At 37.9% G+C, this 18,648-nt stretch overlaps 1 protein-coding gene across 1 annotated transcript; it reads right to left on the bottom strand.

Moving 5' to 3' along the window:
• Positions 1–7,678: 7,678 nt before the first annotated feature.
• rgs5a (regulator of G protein signaling 5a) lies at positions 7,679–18,223 on the bottom strand. Its single transcript, XM_005745062.1, has 5 exons — positions 18,081–18,223; positions 17,334–17,447; positions 15,625–15,686; positions 9,442–9,608; positions 7,679–7,951 (listed from the first exon to the last, which is right to left on the bottom strand). Exons 1-5 carry the CDS (start codon positions 18,122–18,124, stop codon positions 7,787–7,789), a joined length of 552 nt encoding a protein of 183 aa, XP_005745119.1. The 5' UTR covers positions 18,125–18,223; the 3' UTR covers positions 7,679–7,786.
• Between the last annotated feature and the right edge of the window lie 425 nt (positions 18,224–18,648).

Genomic DNA, 18,648 nt, shown 5'->3' with positions numbered 1-18,648 from the left:
ATAAAAAGCATGGGCCCAACAAGAGTGATATCAGTCTGTAAGATGTTAGTTCTCAGTTAACTAAACTGGAAAATAACTGGGAAGATAATAAAATGAAAACATAAAAATGAACTTTAAAGAGTTGTATTCTGCCCTAACCTCTTGAAAATAGAAAATCCACAATAAAACAAATGTAAAACAAACAAGTAGAAACAGAAGTTGGTGCCCGTGATGGAACAGTAAGAAATGGGCAGAATGAAGGGGGATTTATAAGCAGAAAAGCAAATAGCAACTAGTACAAAAAAACAAAAAAAAACAAGGTTGCAGTGGGCTGAAGAGAGACAAGCATAGACTGTGGATGACTGGATGAAAGTGATTTTCAGTCACGAAGCACAAATCTTCACTAGCAGAGGAGATGGTACTGCAACTTTTATACAGTATTTTTCAAATGACACATATAGAGACGACTGTCTGAAGAAAGCAAGAAAATGTCCCACATCATTTATGATACTGGGTTGCATTACAGATGTGAGGAGATGACACTCATTATCTGAACAGTAAATGCACAGGTATACATTTAAATTTTGGACACTTTCCTGTCCATCAGAGAAAGTAGGTTTGATGATGGTGATGATAATGGATCTTTCCACAGAGCAAAAAGGGTGAACACTTTTTTTTCGGGAGATTCAGATATACTGAATGACAACTGATGGTAGAAACAGAAAAGAAAAATGGTCCAGGATAAAACTCAAATCTGCAAAGCACTTCTGAGATGTTTGGAACCAGCTTGATGGAGAATGTTGTTTTTCCTGAAGTCCATGCCTTAAACCATTCAATGCATGATAAAAGTGTGAGAAGATGCAACAAAGTATTAATTGGCATATTTTTCCTCATGATCCCAACAGGTGATATATGTCCTATCCTTGATCTGCAAAGGAAAAAAAAACCCTCACAGCCTTAATGAAAATAATTTTACATGTTTGAGTTGTTTGTTGTGGGCTGATTGCATAATTTTTGCCAAGGCTTGTACACTGGTCATGCATGTGTTCTTATATGATTGTGATATCTAAAAGAGGAAAAACAAACACAGTCTACACACATACACTGACTGGGCATAGGCTCACAATTAACAATGATGCTAAACAGTGACAACCAAAAAGTGTTGTGATAAACTACTTGCTAATAGCTAATCCTATATATGCCAGTCCATTTTTATTTGACACCTTCTTAAATGAAATTGTTACAAAAGCCGGTTCTTTTTTTGCATTGACTAACTGATTACTGTGCATGAGGTACATATTTTTATTCCTTTCATATATGTTATGATGCAAGAAATTGATCATAAGTGTACTATAGAGTCTAGTCTGCCAGCATTACTGCACTTTAGCATGACGCTCACAAACCTATCCTTATCAACCCAGCTACTCAAACCAATCAAGGATTGTTTGAGTAGACAGACGTTATACAGCAGCAGCTATCCAAGGACTATGAAAGCCAATTGTACAGATATTTTGAAAGAAGGAAAGTGTATTTATCATTCTGATGATAGGAACTGTAATCTAAAACATGTAAATTCCACTATTAAATATTTAATAACCATCTATCCATCCATCCATTCGCTTCCGCTTATCCTTTTCAGGGTCGCGGGGGGAGCTGGAGCCTATCCCAGTTGTCATAGGGCGAGAGGCGGGGTACACCCTGGTCAGGTCGCCAGTCTGTTGCAGGGCCAACACACATGGACAGACAACCATTCGCACTCACATTCATTTGCACATTCACACCTAGTGACAATTTGGATTATCCAATTAACCTATCCCCACAAGCTGCATGTCTTTGGACGGTGGGAGGAAGCCGGAGTACCCGGAGGGAACCCACGCAGACATGGGGAGAACATGCAAACTCCACACAGAAAGACCCCGGCCTGATGGTGGAATTGAACTCAGGACCTAAATACTAAATTATTTTAATTTTGTAGTTTATCACATGTAGCCCCCATACCATCCTTCAGGAGGTGCTGCAGCATGCTTAGGCACCACTAGAGTATCAAGACACTACTCTGGGAAATTGTTCATTACTATGGAGCTCAAAAATCCCATTCATATTCTCCCTATGGACTTTGACTATGAGCCATAATGTTATAACCATCCAAAGCAGACTTAGTATGATCTACAAAATAATGAATAGTGCTCATGTAGAAACCAATAAGCCTACATGATATCAACCTTGTTTTACGGACAAAAAATGTTGTAGAAACAGCATCGTCTCTGGTTGGTGGATGCTGCTGTTTAAAACCGCAAATGTCAGGATACTGGAATAGAGCATTCTTGACTGTAATCAGGAATAATCCTAGTTTCCATACGGATAACTGTGCTATACAGTACACACACACACACACGCACACACACACACGCACAGTCACTGTTCAGTCCTATTTGCCTAGACAAATAAATTCATGTGAGATAAAGATGTGACCTTAAATTAGATGATGCAGATATTTCTGCTCAGAGATCTCCTCTCACTTCCTTGGTGTCACATTTTAACACAGTTAGTATGCTCAACATAAGCCTGTGAGCAGGCTAATGTTGAGGTTAGGTTTTCCTAAACCTATTTAATCAATTAATTTTGGTACTCTAATCAAAACAGTGAAAACAAACTAGGTACGAAATAGAAGCTGTATTTGGTACCTATATTTGATGTCTAATAAAGGAGATTGGGTTGGTTCAGACACTTAAATGTGGCAGTTTCTTTTTCATGTTATGAAATCTTCTCTTAGTTGATATCATGGTTTTACCCCAAGTTTCTTTTCCTGAGGTTTCTATTCTGAGGCCCTCTGTACCTGTGTGTGATTCCTAAGCATGATCATTTACTGTATAAATATTTTAAACACAGCTAGAAGTCAAAGTGCACCAGCCACTATCTCCAAAAAGTTGATTCTGTTCATCTGGACGTAGTGTTTTGTGGGAGAAACGTTTCGTCACTCACCCAAGTGACTTCTTCAGTTCCTTAATCTTAATTAAGATTAAGGAACCGACCTCCCAGACCACTGTTCCTTCAGTGGGCTGGTTTCAGTCATTATGCAAATGTTCTGTTTATAAGATTGGGGAAACCTGCAGTCAGCTGAGACTGAAGAACTTTTTGAAGATTTACTTTCCTGGATGATTGAGAATTCATCAAGACACCAGCCACTATGTTTTCACAACTTAAACTGGCTAGAATAATACACCTTGTGTCAGGAAAACAATATCACTTTGTGTACAGTAGCAATTTGATATCATTAGAATTGGTAGTATTTCAAGCACCAATGGTACCTTAACTCCAGTCTTTTATGAGTAGTTCATGTGCACCCAGTTCTGTTTACAGCATCAGACCTAGATGAACGTGGGGGTGGACTGTGGCTAGAAACCCTGTGGGTGCAGTCCTGTCAGCAGTAGATCTCACCGCCAGCCACAGATCTCACTGGGGGATATTGCAGAAGGTTCTATGATTTTCTCCCACAAATACAGATCATTCTTCTTCTGACAAATGTATAAAAAGCCCTGAAACCATGAGAACTGTTTGCCAGAACATTATCAATGTTACAGCCTTCTTTATGAGGAACTAAAGGAGCAATCAGCTTCCTGTGTGCTCACCGATCCTGCAGCACCCACGCCCTCTGCCTTTTAACGATGCTTAAGTAAACATAAACAGCACTGTATAGTTTTATGGTCTTAATCAATCAACAAAGACTATTTTGGACTCTGGGGATTGCAGCTCTGCTTTTTCCCAAGTACGGTCACCAACATGTCCCTAAAACTTCACACAGATCCCACCGCTATAGGTTGAACCTGAATCCCTCAACAAAACATCACATTTTATGTTATATAATTTTCTTTTTTCTTTTCATGTCTGATTACCTTTTTTCCATACTTGGAACTGTCTGGATTCCTTTTTTAACTGCTAATAAGTCTATGAAAACATATCGTAAAACATAAAACGCTGCCAGAGTGAAATGCTATGTCTTGTGGCAAGAGACAAAAAGAAAAAACTAAATATTATATGACAGGTAAAGTAAACTGAGAGTGACAATGTGTGAAATCAGAGCCAAAGATGTTTGAGTTTTGATCTGCTTACTCATCTGTTTCAGCAGTGATTGTTTGAAAGAGTATTGATAGATCTTTGGCTATCAAATAAAATGTCAGACTTTTAGCTTGCCATGTTTTAGTGCTCAGACTTTAGATACTACAAGTCCGAGTCTATAAATGTGACAGTGTCCCGCACATGTTACAAGCTCAAGAAACATTTGTCAGAGAGTCACTAACCTCCTTTGGGGAACAAAGGCATCTGACCTTTTCCATCTATTTCTAGGAAGCGCGGTAGTGACGGATGCATCCATGCAAGCTTCTGACAGTGTTTGTGTTGGCAGCTAGTTAGTCAGCTGCATCTGTTTCCGCTCTGCTCTTTAGTCATCGCTGATGTTTCTTGGTGGTGCACTCTTTACATGCAGATTCTTTAAAACAACCCAGTCATTCCAAGAAGGGATGGAAGAAAAATGAAGTAAATATATAAACTAATATGTTTTCTGAGACTTTTTTGTTTTTCAGTGCTGTTTGTCTTTGACTGTTTCTGTTACATAATTGCAGACACTTTTTTTGGGTGGTCGGTGGGGGTTGATTATTGGCCCTGAACTAAGGCCTTGAAAAACACATTTTTCCCCCTTTTGTTTTATATCAACTATATATCTATTTATATCTATATCTATATCTTTTTGGATTTATGCTCCAACTATTTGATAGGAAGGCGCTACAACCAAGCTAGCAGATATTTGAAACAATGCTTAGGCCCACAACAGGTTCCGTATGTATAACTTAAAAAAGAAAAACCAAAATGACAATTTAAAGACAGATGTTTCCTCTTTTATAAGAGATACAGAACACTAGAAAGAGTACTTGCCTTATCTCCATTCAGAGCATCATGGATTTCACTGTTCAGAAAATCTGTACACGTTTAGATATTTACATGTATAAATAAATACATCTTCAGGAATTGTGTGCATATATATTTTTATGTGATTGACTCCAAAACGTACATGCAAGCTACATCCAATAATGCATTGTCAGCACCATTAAAGCCCTTATTGATTTTAATTTTGTTTAATTTTTTTCTATGATGCTGATTGATGACTTCTCACTCTTCAGGTTATGACACCAGACTGGCTAATCTGTGCCATCATGAATCCTTGTCATTTCTCTTTAAACCTGAAAGGAATCTTTGTCAATTTGGTGGTCCAATGCATTTCATAATAACACATTTAGAAATTCAGATAAGCTGAAAAAGTAGAAAATATGATGTCCAGATCGGCACAATTTTTAGTTTTTCTTTTTTCTTTTGTGATATATTTGAATTTTTGGGAACAATAAGGACTTATAAATGCTGATTATATAATTATATTTCTGTTGGTTATTACATAAATCAAGAGTAAATATCATCACACTCAACGATTGCTACATTTAACTAAATGCATATATCAAGGACACTTCAACATTACACACCAACACCAAATCCAACATTACATCTCATTGTAGCATAGTCTTGTGTAAGTTGGTGAATACTCTTAAGGATAGAAGAGTGACAAATAACTTGTGATTGAAAGTATAAAATGTAGTCTGAAACAGGAAAGTACATATAAGGTTGGCTTTATCAACTGATATTGCATATATTTTTGAATTTGTAATGCTGCTATAAATGTTGCTAACATTACACTTTGATTTTAGGATTTAACTGTGTGCTCCATTCTTTATCATAAGATCATTCTCATTAGCCACTTGAGGGATTGTCTAGTGCTGAAAACATGCAAGATCAGTTTCCCATGTTTTTCAAAAGTAAATTTACACTAAAAGCAGATCTGGACCTTTTTATTGACTTGGCTTGCATACATACAGTACAGCTTTGGTGTTGTGACATGGGAAAAAGATCTTTCTTTGTATGAAACCACTGTTCTGTTTACTTCTATTTATGAGATTCCCTCCTACTTGATTTTCCCATCTTAGCAACTTGCACTTAAGTGGTAGACAAGGAGCTCCACCACTTAGCCAACTAGCCAGCACTGTCCTCAAGGATGACTCACACAGGATACATTACAACCAAAAGGTTGGGTGTAGTGAAAATCCACATTTTTATATCTATGTGAGGGTGAGATAACAGACCAGAACCAAAATAGAAAATAGGTTATGTGATAAATATTAGTCATGCATTGATAGTACTCCACTATGTGAGATATTCTTTTATTTAAAAAAACAAAGTATTTGGTCCATGCTACAAATTATTCAGGCAATCAACTGATTCAAAACAACCAACTGTTTTACTGCCGTTCCACTTTAATTTCCCTTTGTTTTACCTTTTAAAAAGTCATTTGCTCTACTTTCCATGCAATAAGGTCTTAAGGGGGGGAAATCACAAAACACTTCACATATCACAGTCACATCTTTCTGGATAAAACTTTAATGTCTTCTAAAATGATTTAACATTGTTGTACATTTAAGGTGAATCTTGAGGTTTTTTAATAAAAGCAAAACTGCAAAATGTTTTTCATCGTCTTATCTTATACTTGTGACTTGGTTTACAGTTTTTCTTTCTTTTGAAAACACTCACTAGGTAACCACTGAGCGGTAGGGAAACTTGAAACAGGCACTACTCCATTTAAAAGTAAAAGCTGTGTCTTGTCACTTTTGCTTTCAAGGCAAACAGTCTATGTTTCCGGTATGGGTCACACTGTTCAGAGTTTCACAACTGCATAATGAGTAATTGGTGAGTGTTTGAGGCCAAGTTGGCGCCATGCATGTATTCATGTTGGAACCGCAGCAATATACTATTGACCAAAGATATGGAAGGAGAATATTGGTGCAGCAATTTATAGCTCTTTGCAACTAATGTCATTTAGCAACGGAAAGCAATACCAATGCGTGTGGTTAGATTTTAGTGACTAGGCCTTAGCAATCGATTTAATAATGACTGTTAGCAACCTCCAGCAACTTCTTTGTACAACTACAGTAGGGGAATACTCATTTTTCTCCAGTGACTCAGCTTTATAGATTTGGAATGCCTTAGTTTTTCAGACCAAATGGAGCAGGTCAGAGACAATAAACTTCTCATCTTCTTCCTCCATCTCTTTTACTTTTTCATGCTACCACCATGTGTCAAAAGTGCATGGTAAACAATGGGGCCCAGCTTACACATAATGATAAATCTGTCTGACAAAGTTCCAACACTGTGATGCAAGTAGTAAGTATATGTTAGGTTATGTTCATAAGGGATTTTTTCAAAAGAATGATTTTCAAATCCCAAACTGAAGAACTAACTTTCTGACCTAGTTAAAGATTTGTCTGGTTTCCATAGAGATTACTTTTACATGTTTTGATATAGATTTAGTGTGTATATTGGTGTGTGTTGGTGCATCCCTGTACTTTTTTCAAAGGAAATTTTGATTTACATTTGAGGTCATGCTAGGAAACCATCAAGTTTAAGAGTCCAAATTTAGGAACGTGCGTGTGTGTGCGGGGGTGGGTGGGTGGAAAGGTGGGGCTATTTCAAAAGGCATTTTTTTCACTTTAGCTGAATTCAAAATGTAATTTTGAAATGTAATATCTATGACATTCACAATTTGGATTTTGGAAAACAAAAGTCTTCCAGATTATAGTTTGCACGCACACACACACACAGTAGTTTATTATAAATATTTAATCGAAATTCTTCATTAGTTTTCTTTTTTTCAAACCATCTAGCTACTGTTTAAAATCTCCCCACCTACCCACCCCTGCCCTAGCTACTCAATTTAGTTGACCAGGAGCTCCTGGTACTGCTCAGACCGGAGGAAACGGCCAAAGGAGTCTTTCTCCATGAGGGCATAGATCCTCTTCTGGGCCAGGTCAAAGGTTGAAGGGGAAAGCTCCACCAAGTTCCTCAGGGTCACATCCTTGGTGAAGTGGTCAATATTGACCTGTTAGAGAGATTTAAGACAAAAAACCAAAATTCTCTCAGAAGCAAGTAAAACTAGGATAAATAAGAGAAGTTGATATAAAATACGGGTGAAAATACGAGTAATATTTTAATATGTTAGCACTAACAGGCAGGCATCTGTTTCTATCTAGTCTAACCTCTCATGCAAATATGTTTGCCAAGACGGTAACGGCAATAACTTGAAATTTTACACTTAAATGTGATGTCACAGAGGCTACAGTCTTTGTTATTTCTAATTTTATGAGGTCATTCTGATCAAAAAGGTAGATCTTATGAAATAAAAACAAGTATTTCTAAAACTTGTTCACTCAAAACTCACTTGGAAGACTCAGTCATGGTTTTCTCCATGTTAGTTACGGAGTGTACCAATGGTGATAAAAGCAACAGATAAATGATTCTTCTTTTTCTTTGTTGCAAAAGAGAAGAATTACCACTGTTCCAAATGCTGGATTGATTCTCAGTTTTAAAAAGTTTGGTTATAGAAGGCTGATGAATATTATGCTTTTGTTTCTAAATAATGCAATTTGAATTCTGCCTCTAACCAATTTTATATATATTATATACAGCTCTCTGTGGAGTGATTGCTAATCTAGGGTGCTATGTGTTTTGGTTGTCATTCTCCTGCTTTTTGTTTTTTAACTTTTCTTTTATTATTTTCAGAAGTTACTTAATCATTCTTAGCCTGGTTTGATGGATTTTCCTTAAGTGGCCCAAACACGCAAATATTAAAATATGCAAAAAAGTTATGCAGTTGTACCAATGCTGCAAATATTTGTACATTAAGGCTGTTCTGAGTAAAATTTAACCTGTATCTATTTAGATCCACCAGTATGCCTCAAATTGTGGCAAACAATGTTCTTAGTCAGTCTTGAAACTGTGAACCTGTGGACTGTGGAAGGCAGGCAGAGCACAGAAAACCCACACAGGCGGGGGAGAAGTTACAAACACAGAAACGACCCAGCCGAGTTTAAAACCAGGAAACTTCTTGGTGTTTTGGGATAGCACTATTAACTCCACCATGCTGCCTATATCATTATTAAGTATAAAATAATGTTAATATAAAATGATATAATTTAACGTAATGAATTATATTAATAATTGAAGGTTGTAGCGATGGTACTTTGGCATTGTGAAATCAAAAACAAATTCACTCTCAACTTAGGATACAGGATTAATGAGTCATTTAATAATGTCAGATAAACTATTTTTACATTCCAAACAGATCTGTGCTTTGGAATTCAGCATAGACAGTCATTATGGAAATCTTGTCCTGGGTCAGTTTGACCTGGAACATACTGTGAACACATGAAATACTTAGAGTATGGAGAGTGTTAAAGTAAGAGGTCAAGCATCAGTTTCCACTTTGTGAAACAAGCAATGTATGATTAATTTGAAGATTAACTATCTATCATCTTTATGAGGCTGAGCTGATGAAAGAGTAGGGATAGGGAAGTGACATGAGTGCCTGACCTCTCTGGGTCCCTCAGACTGGATAAAGTCTTCGTAGATCTTCTTTGCCTTGGCAGCCATCTTCGCTGGGTTCTTGGTCTTCTTGAAATCCTCACAGGCCATCCAGAACTCGATGTTTTCATCACTGAACTCAGACTGCAGGAAGCTACGGAAGGCAGACAGACCATCTGATAGAGGGAGACACGACAGAGAAGGTCATGAACTGATATGTTATAGGATACAGACTCACAGGTTGTTATCAAAATCTCTCTCCTGGTATGCACTTCACTGAGGAAATATGTTGGCAATTGTAAGCTTCAGTTAAGTTACAGTGACAGTCTAAGTCAAACTAAACATGATTTGAGTATATCCGTTACACTTCAAACATGGCTCAAGAATATGGGTAATGTCATATTCCCGCAAAGACTACAAAGTTAAAACAAATACAAAGTTTGTCACTTAATGAAGAGACTTTCAATTTACTAACGATACAGAGGAGTCAGCTGTTAAGGTGAAATGTCAGAACAGTACAAAAGGATCTCTGCAAATCACAGTACTATATCATCAACCACTGTGCTTATTAACAGCTTTTGTCTACAAAAAGGGACTAATTAGAGAACAGCTTACATACAGCAATGTAGAAAGAAAGGGACTTACATGTGCTATAATGTATCATTTCTATTTATTTGATGACTGTACGTAAAAAAACAAACAAACAAAAAATAAATAAATTAAAGGAACAGAAAGCTCCAATGTCATTCTAGCAATGGTGACATTGATAAGGAACACTGATAACAAAAACAAAGAAAAAAACTCAACATGGGTTGTTCTGAGTCCACCATTAATATAACTTGTGAGAAAACTGTTTGCGTCCAATGAAAAAATAAAGACTTCTGTTTTTATTCAGTTTGCAGGGCTCTAGAGTGCGACCAATTTGGTCACAAATGCGACCAAATTTTTCAGTGGTGCGACTAAAAACAAAATATTTGGTTGCACCTGTGCGACCAACTGTTCGGGTAGCAAAAAACCCCCAAAAAAACTGCAACCTTCCCTGTGGTCAACAACAGACACACATTTTGCCCCTATCGTGGACTAAACCAATCAGAGATAGTCAGGGGCGGGACTTCTCTGATTGGCCGTGGTCCAGTTGAAAGTGCAGGTGGCAGTGGGAGGTGAGTAGATTGAATAAAGCGATATCAATTAATTAAATCCTGAATCGACTTTTAAATATAACTGTGTTTTGCCAGAAACGCCAGATTCTCAGATTAAAGCTCACAAGACCATTTCAACAACAACCAAACAGCAGATGAGAGCAGGTACACGGATTCCACACAAAGACGTAAACACAGACCTGACGCATCAGAATCAACTTTGTCTTTCTCGGCTTTCTCACCCGACAGCCCGTAGACGGACACGCTGTCGGAGCTTAGCGGTTCTGATGCGTCCGGTCCGTGCTGTGATTATGTCTTTTTTGCGCTGATTCTGAGCTGCAGGTTTTGTCTCTCTCCAACCAAAATTCACCGAGCCAGCAGCAAAAGAAGCAGCAAACTGCGCTTCACATTTGATCAATGTCGTCATGAATTTTGCTGTTTTGCTTCCACGACTATTAAAATCACACTTCATGCACAGCTAGCTCTCTCTCTATCTCTCTCTGTACTTCAAGAACAGTTTCCCGTCTCCAATCTCTGTTTTCTGTATTATTCATTCGCTTATTACCCACCAGTCTACCGTTGTTTACAGCGCTGTCGGCTGCTGTCTTTTTCTTTTCTTTTTCTTTTTTTCACTTGAATGACCTCCGACAAGAAAGGCTATTTTTTCTGTTGTTCAATACTGAAGAAATTTAAACTTTATATGCAGAACATTGTAGAATATTTTTAAGGTTATCTGCTATAAAAAGCCAGACCAGGAAAATCAGCTTCATGTTTTTCTGTGTTTTATTCTCAGTTACTTTCACACAAAGGCATCTGCTGTGATGTTCACAATTCTGGTGAAGTCAGTACTGATAAATGATCAGAATTATAATATTTCTGACTGTCTGAGGCTAAATTGAATCGAATCGGGACTTTGAAAACCGGAATCGAATGGATTATAGAAATCAGTGATGATACCCAGCCCTAGTGAGCAGCCTAGGCACGACAGAAGTGGATGTAGCTGTAATAGGAAAAGAACTATTGCTAACTTTTCTTTTAAGTTAAGGCCTGATCCTTCTGAAATTCATAGCCAGTGCTCTGACACGGTGTCATCAATCTTTGAAAGCTGAAAAAGCACAGTATATCCAGAAAAACACATTATATTATATAAATTATTATAAAATTTGTGTGCACCTAACTTTTTAAAGTTAGGCGTACCGGTACGCCCATGGCAAAAAGTTAGTCTAGAGCCCTGAAGTTTGTTATGGATGGCAGCCAAGACTTAGGAAAAGCTAATAATTTGGATTGTAGAGGAGAAACTCCTCCATTCCCAAGCAGCAATGTTTCGTGCTAAAAAATGTAGCCACTTAGGTTGTCTCTAAGAGCACATCCTCTCTAAAGTGACAGGATCTACTTATCAGCTCTTTAATGCTCTTTCATTTAAAAATGCTAAAATCCATGTGCAAACCCAGACACAGTCGGCAGTAATGACAGACTCTACTCTTGCAGAACAACACTCCTTGTCAAACAGTAGAAACTGTTTCCGAACAACTCAATGAGCACAAGAAATGGTTCAAAAGGAGTGTTGACTCAGCCTCTAGATTTTCCAAAGACTAATCCCACTGCATATTAACTGAAATAAGTCTGATCCACAAAGGCCCCAACCTTCAGCCCACAAGGCCCAAAGGATCTATTGCCAGAGTCCCAGAGTCATGGTTTTATGTATGAAAGACTGTTTTTTTGTTAATTTTCACTAAACTTGGGGAATCAAATGCAGGACAGAGATCCAAATGTTTAAGCTCACAATAGCACGTTTTTAGCTGATTCTGGTCTCTGTGGCTAATTTCCCACTAGACTGCTTTTGCAGAGCTGGGCTAAATTTTATGAAGGCTTAAAAAGACTTGTTAATACTTGAGAGCCTGTTGCTGCTCGCGCATTAATGCCAAGTGACAGGTGTGTGCTGACTAGCTGTCTGCTGATTACTTCCTCACCCAAGTCACTGAACTGGACCTTTCAACCATGTTTGTGATGTTGGTGTCTTTTGTATGATTTTTCCCAAATTATTGTTATGTGACACATAAGTCTGTGGATGCAGCTTGTGCTAACTTTGCACACCTCCCCCTTGTCCAAATATGGACACTTCTGGCTCCCCCTGCAAAAAGCTGGCAGTGACATAAAACTAAGTCAGTGCTTCAAGGCTGTTTTTCTCAATGCAGTGGGTGATGTCACAGAGGCTATGTCAGTCTTTTGTATAATGTCTGTGGTTACTCCTCTACTTTCTGTTACCACACTCCAGGGAGAGGGTGACAACCATGCCGTCTTTTAGAAAAGGTCAGGCATTTTTCATGAATTAAATCCTAACCCCCCCACCACCCCCCACCAACCCCTCAATAACTGACCACTGTTGCTGTTTTTTTTTAGAAAAATATCAGTCCACCTATACTTTTCTAACTGCTACCTGTTTTCCATTTGTCATACGGCTGTTTTTCCCCTCCTGACTAAAACCATAATTAAAGAATTACATAGCAGACACCTCAGTTTCAAAAGCCTTTATTTGACAAATGAAACTGCCAATGTTACACATTCCATGTCTAAATAGGACTTTACATGATTAAGAAGCTGACAGAATTAATGTAAACTGTGCCTAGATTACAATGCATTTCTGTTGTTACTGATTAAAAGCGGATGGATGGTGTATGCTATTTAGTGGGGCTTTACCTCATACCTTTAAAAAAAAAAATCCACAAACAATTAAAAAAAAGCCCCCACAACTTTATAAACATTTAGACAACTACCTTTCAGGAATGTCAAAAAGTAACAAATTGATTATTTATGGACAAATATAAAAGCACTTTGGTTATCACAAAATAATTATCCAAACTAAAGCTTGATAAAACAGCCACTCATTTCCCCGAAGGCCATTGTAGCTCAACACAATGCCTGCAAAAGGTCCCATTGTCTATACAGGCATATGCTGCAAATGATAAGCTTTCTGCTGCGGCCTCAGGCCTTTATCTTCAATCTAAATGGCTAGCTTGATTAAAAATAGCTCAGAGTCCTAATCAAGTTGTTGCTTTTTCTTTTTTTGTCTTTTTTGGAACGAGTACAAGGGCACACAAAAAGCAAAGCGCACATGCACAGGCACAAGTTTGTAAATGAGAGCTGCAGCGACCAAAGAACACAGCCTCGTGTTTAGTGTTTGTGTATCTGCCTTTGACTCGATACTCATGAAATTAGTTTTATTAAGCTCCAGTGAACCTTCTTGCTGATAGCAAGTGAATCATTCAGCAACACGTTTAAAAACAAAACCCCTAAAAATGAAATTACTGTAATTTAAACCAAAATACTATGCCACCAATTAAACCCTTTTTATGTCAAGTGTAATCTTTTTTTCCCTTTTTTACAGGTAGTTATGCATTATGTATTTTCTTCATAATATTGACTGTTGTGCGAGGGCGTTGGTGGTGGGGTTGTGGGGGGCAGAGTGTATCTCTGTGCATGAGAGAAAATAATTCATTTACAATCCCAGGGGACTTAACAAGGAAAAGCCATAAAGACTAATGTTAATGCAAAATATCATGTAGATAAATAATCACGGTGTGACAGTTTGCGGCAACTGTGCAATAAATCAGTGCTGCTGGAATCACTTAGACTGCTCCCTAGAGATGTAACCAAAACACCCATAACCTTCCTGGGCTGGTATACACATTTATTCAAGCATGCAAACACTGGAGGGACGTACATCTCTCTGCCCCAGACGGTGCTGAAGGAGCCACTCAGAAAGGTCCATTGCCACTCCACTGAGCTCGGTAGAGGAAATGGTTCTCTGTTCACAAATCAGCAACATCTGTATCTAGGGTTTGTTTTAATGCGCAGGGGCCACCTAAGTGACTTATTAGCTGGGGAGTTTACACGTAGTACTAAATACCGCTAACCATTAGAGTTAATCATCAGTCTTGCAGGCTCTCAGGCTTTCTGTTCACTTTGCGAGGTAAACAGCCGAGCCAGAAATTGAGTGTTTGCTGCGCATAGTGACTGTAAATATTCCTTTCCCTTCTTCTTACATTTTTCAGCATCTATGCCAAAAACTCTCTTTATATAACTCTGTCCCCTGCAAACTATTTCATTATGTGTATTATGTGTTTTTTTTGGATAGATATATAATTAGATAAATGCATTTTATCCCCTTTTTAAAGATTTAAAGATGTTATATAAAGGTTTTTTATTCATATTTCACCAAGCTCCTGCTACCCATAGTGTACTGTAAACCCATGCAGAGTGAGCACATAATATTGGATGAGATAAAGATCAAAACCTTATCGTCACCATCTCTCTTATCCAATTAAAACACCATGGCCACATGTAGGTCTTAAGCACACACGTTTGCTGTCATGGAAACCAAAGCCTGCTAGCTGTACTGTTTCTGTTTAAACTGTCTTGCAGACAGACACCAGACCTCAAAGAAGGCATGTTTTCACCCTTTGACACTGATTAAAGTTAAACTACAATGATAGCTCTTACATAATGGAAATGACAGCTTTGGACAGAAGAAAATAATGATGTTCTTCAGGCTTCTCTATGAGTACAACAAAGCAAATTCACTGTGTGGTGCACGTAAAAGGGTAACTTTACTTGGAAAATGTTCAATTTTGGGATTTCAGAAAGCAGAATTGTTGGTGTGCATTTCTTGCTTTGCTGTTACATAAACTGAAAGACGTGTGAGGTCCAATATCAAGAAGCAACAATTTTCTTTTTTTTTTTTGAAAAAACACTTTAGAGACCAAACACTTTTTAGTAACAGCCACATCCACCTATTCATGCGGTGCTTTACTTAACACCCTTTCTATCTGCCACACACACATTTATAAGGAGACGTCAGGGGCACTACTTGAACATGTGTACTGGAGGAGACCTTCCAATCCACTCCAACTTCTCGAGCCACAGATGTCACATAAAAAAATAAAACTCAGCCTTTTACAAAAAATAGGCAACAACAAGAAACGCAACAAAACGTTCAGCTTGAGCTTTCTGGTTAAGAAAGTGTAAGTGTGAGAAATAGAGAGGGTTGACCTACAGCTGTTGTTCAGGACCCGGTCCAGACTCTCACGCCATTGAGAAGCCTCTTCAGGAGCAGGCCTGTGTGCACAAAAACACCTCTTTTCAGTCAGGAGGAAAAACAGTGTAAAAGTTACCTCAGGAGCTAAGAAGGCTTTCTTTACAGTCTTTAGCTGCCATGTTGTTAGTGCTTGAAGCTTACAATTTAAACTGCAAAAAAACAGTTATTAAGGTAAACTTATCGTACAAAACTGCTTCCTGCACAATGCAGAGACTGCTAAGTGGCAGTAAAGGTCAAATGTATGTATTTATTAATAATCAGGAAACATTTCAGCCTTCTCACTGAATAACTGTACAGACACCTTTGTACATGAGTGCTGATCCAACCCAAAACAATCCTTGACTTTGAGAAATCTCACTCAGACTCTTTTTTTTAAAGCAGCCGGTTAGACGTAGATCGTTGTTGATCAACACAGGTGTTAATAATCACAATAATTAAGGCTCAGACCTAAAAAAATGATTCTTTGATTCTTTAGTGTTTGCCTTGTTTTCCTTTGAAAATGGTTGGGGAAAATAAAAATGACTGTCAACAGACACCAAGTAAACCTCTGATGAACTGTTGCCAGACAGCTTCAGAAAACAGGCTATAAATATTCAAACACATTGTATTGTACTGTATTGTCCTTGTCTGAAAAAGGCCAGATGAAAGCTTTTGAACTGAGTTTGCACTATAAGATTTCACATTTCTGCAGAGGAAAAATAGACCGTCTATGTCTGAATCTTTCCCTGTCATTTCCACTGAGCTCCAACTTTAAACTCATTCAAAGTGGACTTTTATTAAAGAAATTGGACAAAGAAGTCAGATTGTGAAACAATGCTGCCTTCCAGTCCCCTTTTTAGGGAGCATTTCCAAAGCAGCCTGCTTTTTTTTATGGGGGAAAAATAGTTGGAATAGCTAGTGAGTGACACCCAATCTGTATCTTTAAAAAAAAAACAAAGGAAAAAAGTGTGCTTCAGAAAAAATGAGGGTTAAGAATAAATAATAAGAATTCAAACCAAAGCTTACGGAATAACGAAACATAAATTCAATTTTCTCGATGATATAAGAAAAAAAATGGAGTTCTGACAGCTCAGGCAGGAGAGCAGCTGCGACTGCTGTCAGCCAAACTAAACAAAAAGGTCAAAGGAGCTGCAAGACAAATTTATAATAAATAAACCCAAATAAAGCTTCTGCCACAGCCACATAAACCTTCCTCAAAGCTGCACTGTGGCTGGTTTTTAGGTGGTAAAAAAAAAATCATCATGCTTTTACTGACACAAGTCAAGGTCTTTCTAGTCTAGTTATGCTACAATTTATTTAAAACATTTTCCATTATGTTAAAAACAAACATTAAAGGCAAAAGTTTCCCTTACAACACCAAAAGTCTAGGTGTACAGTAACAGAAGACAAATAAACACAAAAAACCGGCATAATTTAGCATCTCATACATATTTTTCCACTACCACAGTCTGTTCAAGGCAATGCATTTGAAATCTCAAGCTTTGTACCGTCACACTCCCAACGTCTGAGCCCACTCAATGTCTGGGGAGGTTTCACTTGATCTCCACATCTTGTACCTGCTTGGGGCTCTGTTCTCCCGCTTTACCATCAGTTATCTGGTTAACAGATAATCAGGAAAACACTACCCACATCACAGACATTCAGCCCTCGGAGGGAAAAACACTCACTTCTGGAGCTTCTCCGGTTTCTTTTCAGTCTTCTCAGGGTAGGGGATGATGAGGTCGATGGCATTTTCCGGCTTCTGCAGTAAGACTCCTAATTTCGACTTGATCTCCTTAGCCCTGAATGACAGAAAGAAGAACGGGACAACAACGCTTTAACATCTAACAGTCCGGTCCAGATGCTTATCAAATTGTGACACTGTGATAAGTGTCATCCTCTAACCAGAGTAGTATATTTGAACAGGACACTGACATTACACTCACAAGTAAAAATCTGCTTTAACAATCAGTGTAACACAGCTTCAGAAATAAAGCTGCTAAAACTGTTAAAAAAAAAAAAAGTCAGGAACAAAACCTAAAATCCAGGTCTTGTTTTTATTTTAGTATTTACCACACTTTTTTTTCTCTTTCTCTCATTAAGCAACATGCCTGACCTCCTTCAGTGTTTGAATGCTTAAGCAATACACTATTCATCTGTAAAACAATAAAAGCTTTAAAACAAGTCATGTACATTATTCTCTGTGTCAAAAAGCCTGTTTAAAAATAATTTATAGGAGGCAGAAAATAGACCACAAAAGTAAAAACTCATAAAGTGAACTTCTTTTTGCTTTAAAGTGCTTTCCAGTGCATACTGTTAACTTTAATGGCACAGAACTCCCACAAACAGGTTACAAAGCTTAGTCAAACTTTGTGGGATCCAAACCACATCACAGCAACACACTATTAAGATGTAAGCAATGATTCAGTACTCACCTTTCGAGGCAGGTTTGGGGTAAAGCGGCTAATCCTTTGCACATTTTCCAGTGCTTTCAATTGCAGTAAAGAACAAATTCAGTTTTCCTGTTAACCCACAGTCACTCCAGGGTTCCTTTTCCTTTCTGACTCTGCCTTTCAGCACATAGGGAGTTTTATACAGACGCCTTTTGGGCTGCGGGCCAACAGCTAAGCCAATCAGACTGGAATGTGTACTGCACGGGTAGCCTGGCTGAGGAAGGGTGGGTTTTCAGCTGTGAATGGCTCTTTGCTTTGAGGTTTTAATTAACTGGTCCAGATACAGAAAGGAACATTAGATTTCACTGATTTAAAGTTTATGTAACAGGGATCTGAAGGTGCTAATCACGGTGTGGTTCCCATCTTGTCAGTGTGTTTATTTTATTTGCAGTGATGCATTTGAAAACAGTTCTTCTGGATTTTGTATTTATAGTTCCTGTTATATTTGTTAGTACCAATTTGTTTTCTGATCCTATTTACAGGATGTTTTTTATTTTTATTTTTTTTTACCATTTTACACATTTCTTTTAATCTGACACATGAGCGTGGC

The sequence above is a fragment of the Pundamilia nyererei genome, unplaced genomic scaffold (genome assembly GCF_000239375.1).
Source record: "Pundamilia nyererei isolate P.nyererei 1_Seehausen unplaced genomic scaffold, PunNye1.0 scaffold00153, whole genome shotgun sequence".
NCBI lineage: Eukaryota > Metazoa > Chordata > Actinopteri > Cichliformes > Cichlidae > Pundamilia > Pundamilia nyererei.
The sequence above is the reverse complement of the archived record's forward strand: the minus strand, read 5'-3'. Positions and strand labels throughout refer to the sequence as shown.